The sequence below is a fragment of the Danio rerio genome, chromosome 19 (assembly GCF_052040795.2).
Source record: "Danio rerio strain M-AB ecotype USA chromosome 19, GRCz13ab, whole genome shotgun sequence".
Classification (NCBI taxonomy): domain Eukaryota; kingdom Metazoa; phylum Chordata; class Actinopteri; order Cypriniformes; family Danionidae; genus Danio; species Danio rerio.
Window position 1 is genome coordinate 15300001 of NC_141039.2, and position 6057 is coordinate 15306057.

The window sequence follows — 6057 nt, forward strand, 5'->3', positions numbered from 1 at the left end:
TTCCCAGTACAGGGTTGCAGCTGAAAAGGGCAGCCATTAACACTAAGACGTACTAGTAAACAGGACCTGAGTGTGTATTTTTTGCGAGCGGGTTTGTGATGGTGGCGGGGCGATGGATCGTGATGCTGGCTCAGCATCGTGTTGTCTATTGGCCATCGGCGATGGACGATGGCATCGTCTGTATAAACGCATAGACACAGCATCATGCCATCTCTCATTCACACACATACACAAACATAGCCAGCACCAAACAAATAATTACACACACACACGCTCATGCTTGCTCGCTTGGGAGTGATATTGTGAGACCGCCCGCTCCTGTTCAAATTACACCAGAGTTACCGACCGCTCCTGCGCTTTATTCGGAAATTTATTCCCGCGCCGCATGAAATCTGGTTGGGTCCCGCGACAATGCAAAGGTACAGCTGCGGAAATGCAGGCCTATATCCAGAAGTATCGCTATAACAGCCATGAGGAAAAGAGAGGGGAGGAAAGTCACACCAGCAGCCAAGAGGAAAAGTTCACTTTCATTCCCTTAACCACAGAGAAATAGGGGCTTCTGCTGTAAGTGTCAGTGAAAGTCTGTCCAGAAAACACACACATGCAGTGAAATTGTGCACAGTTTCTGCATTTTTAAGTAGTTGTTGTTGTTTGTAGTTGTTGTAACAAGTAGTTGTTAGAGTGTTGTAAATACCCGTACTTGCCTCCCTCGCGACAACTCATATGAGATAAATGATATCAGTACATAATAACCAGTTATTAGTATTATCACTTAACCGACACCGAATTGTCCGCGTCTGCATCGTTGTGCACTGAAGAAACAATTAATTTTGACATCCCTATTATATATATATCTGTGTGTAAAAATGTCCTCTCTTTCCCTCTTTGACGTGTTCATGCAGCTGGTTGTGCCTTTCGATGTGAGCTTCCGTCTGAAGGGGAAGGATGTGGTGGTTGACGTGCAGCGGCGCACACTAAAGGTGGGCTTGAAGGGTCACCCGCCTCTGATCGATGGACAACTCTTCAATGAGGTCAAAGTGGAGGAGAGCTCATGGCTCATCGAGGATGGAAAAGTGGTCACTATCCATTTCGAGAAGGTGTGGATGAGATTCTGCACAAATGACGATGTTATGTGAGCTCTTGGTTTGCTTAGATTATGAATGATCTGTTTTTGTCCAGATAAATAAAATGGAGTGGTGGAACAAGTTAGTGACCACAGACCCTGAAATCAACACCAAGAAAATCTGCCCAGAGAACTCCAAGGTAGGAGCAAAAGTTTTGTTTTTAGTAAGGGTTTAATTCAAACAACAAAATTGAACTTTGGGATCATTTAAATATTTAGTGATTGTAAGACAAATGATGGAGCACACCTTTAATGCCATGCTGTGTTTTTAATGGGATCTGCTCAGCTGTCAGATCTGGATGGCGAGACGCGCAGTATGGTGGAGAAGATGATGTATGACCAGAGGCAGAAGTCCATGGGTTTACCCACCTCTGAAGAGCAGAAGAAACAGGACATCCTGAAGAAGTAAGAGTTCAACGATATCTATGCTTTCAAAACAAGCTGCCAAAAAGCTATTAATATTAATATATTATTCATGATAAGAAGCAATGGCAGTTAAAAAAAAATTCTACTTTAACTTCAATGGAACAAATAATATTTTAAAATATATTAAATTAGAAAACAGTATTTTTTTTGGTTATTTGTTATTTGTTTGGTTATTATAGTTATAATTTCATAAAACATACTGTACAAATATACAAAACCTGTACCAGAACACAAAATATCATTGAAAAACAAAGAAAAAAATATTATGGCCTTCACTACTTTATTAGCGAGGAGAGGAATATCACTTTTGTAGAAATTAGCACCTTAAAGCCTGATTTTTACTTCTGAGTCAAGTGATCGGCGTGACCCATGGTGCATGCAATGCGAGTAGCTGTGCATTTATACTTCTGCGTGCTGTTTCTGTTGCTCTTCAATAACACTTCCGAAACGCTAGTTGACAGTGAGGTGTTTATGTTCCTCTGTGACGCGTTTCTTCGCTGGTGTTTTTTTTTTCTGAACGCCTCCTTAATGTACAAGTGGTTCAAACTCGCTTATTTTGAGGCAAGAACCAGCGGACGTGCAACAACTTTAACCATGAGGTAAACGCAAAGCAAAACTTTCCATCCAGAGCTCCTTCACGGGACTCCACACAAACAATCGCTCCATCGGGCTCGTAAAACTCCTTTGCCTAACAAAACTCATTGCGGGGCCTGATAGAATCTTTTAAACTCACCAGTGAAAGGGTTAATAACAGTAGTAAAGCAGCGGTGGTATAGTTACTTTGCATTGCAAGACTAAAGACACATTTTTATTCACTCTCCTTTTGTAGATCATTCGTTTTTCCATCTGTTGTCATGTATAGCTGCACTGCAGAAAAAGCTTTTCTTTCTTAATCATTTCATCTAGTTTCCTGTCCAAATATCTAAAAAATCTTACATCAAGAACATACAAGAAAAATGGCATGAGAAAATAAAGTGATGCTTAAAACTTCTGTTTTGTTTTAAGCAAACAATCACTTAGTTTTCATGCTTTTTTTTGTTTTTTAGGATACAAGACATAAATTCTCTTGCTATTTCAGGTGTCTAGTATGTATCTTGATTTAAAGGGCACCTATGGTGAAAAATCTACTTTTCAAGCTATTTGGACAAACATATGTGTATATATAGTGTATAGACCATCATATTGAGCTGATATAAACACACCCAGTCCTTTTTTTTTTAAATTTAACAACATAAAGACGGTGGACCAATTAGAGCGGTTTTCAGACCGACCGCAACTTTACGTAGGAGTGCGGTCCCCCCGCCCACCGAATTGATTGACAGCTGCGCGCATTCACATGTCCAGGGAGTCACGTGTATGTCAACAAGACCAGACATACGCAAAGCAACCAGGAATAAAAGGTCTGTTCAGTTCGCTAGGATCAGCAATCATCATCAAATGTGATTAAGAGTAAGTTTCACATGTTTAAAGTGTTTTAAAACAGTGCTCGTGTGTAATTAATTACAGCGATTTACTTCAGCTTTACTTCATCAGCACAGCCGTGTGTCAGAACAATTATAAAGTAAGACGCTTCAATCCCGGTTTGTGGACGTTAAATCAGAAATTTATTTTGTACAATAACATAACAGATATCCACACAGCAGTGGAGATTAGCCTGAATCCTTTCACATTTGAGTGCAAATACAGTGCAAAGCTAAGCGCGGTCTGTCTGCCTCCCTGTTTCTGCGTGTGCGCGTATGAACTTTGTAACGATATTGCGTGTGACTCATCAACGCGACTGCACAACAAACACTGATTAACGTTAGTAAAGTTCTTACTGCAGTATTTCTCACAAACGCTACGTGAGACCTTCTTCCTTTAAGTCTGTCTGTTGTCTGACGCAGCCGAGGGAGGAGATTAAAGCACGCGGGAAGGCACGTAGAAACAGTAGGCGGGAAAGACTCGTCTTAAAGGCGCAGTACGACAAAACCACTCCCTGGTGGAAATGGGTATAAAACAGTATCTTGTAAAGGGTATAATGAAAAATCTGATGGATGTTTTGAGCTGAAACTTTATATACACATTATAGAGACGCAAAAGACTTGTATTAAATCTGAAAAAAGGGGTAACCGAGGTGACCTTTAAGATTTTTATTTTATACGATTTTTATTTAAATAATGTATTTTTTAAATCCGATTTATCGATTAATTAAAAAAAATCGACAAATTTATTGATTATTAAAATAATCGTTAGTTGCAGCCCTTAACTTGTTATGTCCACATGTCTCCTCATTCATTTAATTTTTTTGTGTGTTGTGTATGACCTTGCTCAATGAGCATGGGTTAAGGTTTCAAAGTGTCACATTGCAATTAGTTTATTTTATTTTTATCTTTTTTACATTTACAGGGCCTAATACTAAGGATTTACTCATTTTTCTCTGGCCAGACCAAATCTTTTCCTTGCCTCAAAATTTAAATGTCGAAACAAGCAAAATATATATACACATACACTTTTATTCAACATAAATGTCCTTTAAAAAACACATAACTAAAAAAAAATAGACATTTAAAAATGATTTACATGTATCTAAAACGTACAGTAGTTTGTCCACCCTAAAGGTTCCAGATCACCAGTTAACTATACATAATGCGGGTGGACTATTCAAGCAATGTTATTGTAAAGGCTGGTCAGCTGTGAGCACGACGCTGAAGCCATCATCAGTGAGTGAGGAGAGCCTGTGATCTTCTCATTCCGTATTCAGTGAAACGGCAGATTATAGTGTGTGTGTCTGTGCATAAGTACACTTACAGTTCTGTTTACTAACTGTTCTAAGAGCTGAGCTGCTTATTTAAATTTTCTCAGACATATCAAGGCAAATGTGCAAAGTTCTCTCTTACATACCTAGACACACGCACACACGACACAAACACTATAGTCCATATAATACCCAGAAACTAGCGGGTTTTTTTTTTGCACTGCAAATGATGGTTAACAATCAAAATCTCTCGACTTGCCTGGGAACGCCTCGGGATCCCCCGGAAGAGCTGGAGGAAGTGTCTAGGGATAGGAAAGTCTGGGGTTCTCTCCCAAGACTGCTACCCCAGAAAAGAGGCAGAGGTTTTTGAAAATTTTCAAATGATTTCCCCAAAATGTGTGTCAAAATAAGATTGGTCACCAAAAGGCATTTTGTTTGCTGAAACAGAGAAAGTTGTGGCCAAATTAAGCCTCATGAGTGGATCAAAACCTCCCCAACTGCACATAAGCTTAAGTTGCGTTTTTCAACATTTTTAGACTCGCTGTGACTTAAACTGAAAGGGTAATTAAAAATTAATAAAAAGAAAGCATTCAGTCCTTTGAGAGCTGTATACTTAAAGTTAACTGAAGCTTACAGTTCTGGGGTCAGATTTATAAAGTTAGCATAGAAATCGTCCTTACAGTGAGTGTACATTTATGTAGTTTGTTTCTTTATGATAATAGCTCATATGATGATTTAAAGTGGTTAATTTAAGTCAATATTTAAGTTAAATGTAGTAACTTAGACTTACAGCTGCTCACACTCTTGTCAAGGTTTTTTTTTATTCATAGATAACGTTTTTTTGGGGGGATGTGTCTTATGCACTTTTCCATTTGTTTTTTGCTTATGTCGCATTTATAAACGAGACCCCTCATCTCCTGAATGCGCGCGTGTGTGTGATTTGCAGGTTCATGGCTCAGCATCCAGAGATGGACTTCTCTAAAGCCAAGTTCAGCTGAGAGACGCTCGTGCTGCGTGAACATGTGAATGATCATCTCTGTACATGTGATTCTGATCTGCTTATCACACCATAAGTTCGAGCTGCTTGTGTTTGCTTCGGTCATTGTTCGCCTAATAAGTTTCACTGTTGTGATGGTGGAAAGTCATGATACACCATCTCTTGCTTTTGTTGTTTTTTTAATAAATCATTTCAAACCCTCTCAGGTTGTGCAAATATGGCTCTTATTATGGCAGTTAATGCTTTATAAATGATCCATTGATGCAAGTTTCGATGCAGTGGCTTCTCAGATGAGAACACATGTTAAGCAGGACCTAATTTTGTTAGGAGCAACCTGATTTATTGGTTATGGTTTGCTGTTTGTGGTTGTGCTGCCATGTTAGAATGTGATGTTTGTTAATTATTTATTGTTGGTGTTTATATGAGCTCATCATTTTTTTTAAGTGCAATATAATGTACAATATTAATATACAATGTCACATTATATATAATTCTAAGTATGTATTTAATTGGATAAATTTTATAAATAATAACATTGGTTTAATTTTGATTTCCAAGACTCAGGTGGTGTTTAGTTGAGTAAAATTCATTAAAATGACTTTGACTCGTAAATTTGACAAAACATAAACACCAATTATACTGTATAAAATAACTATTGTAATAGAAAAAATATATATTTTTAAAATTAATGGAAGGCAGAACTTTATATTTGAAGTATTTAATAGTTGAACTGATAGGCTTGATTAACGTACAAAGCAAAATCCATCTCAAGCACCA

The 6057-nt window shown here is 38.1% G+C and overlaps 1 protein-coding gene across 1 annotated transcript in view; it reads left to right on the plus strand.

Annotated features, from left to right (window-relative positions):
* nudc (nudC nuclear distribution protein) overlaps positions 1–5485 on the plus strand; it is a 12170-nt gene extending 6685 nt beyond the window's left edge. The window contains 4 exon segments of the mRNA NM_200919.1: positions 903–1097; positions 1180–1263; positions 1410–1528; positions 5230–5485. Coding sequence (NP_957213.1) covers positions 903–1097; positions 1180–1263; positions 1410–1528; positions 5230–5281 — 450 coding nt within the window. The 3' untranslated portion in view covers positions 5282–5485.
* Positions 5486–6057: the final 572 nt, after the last annotated feature.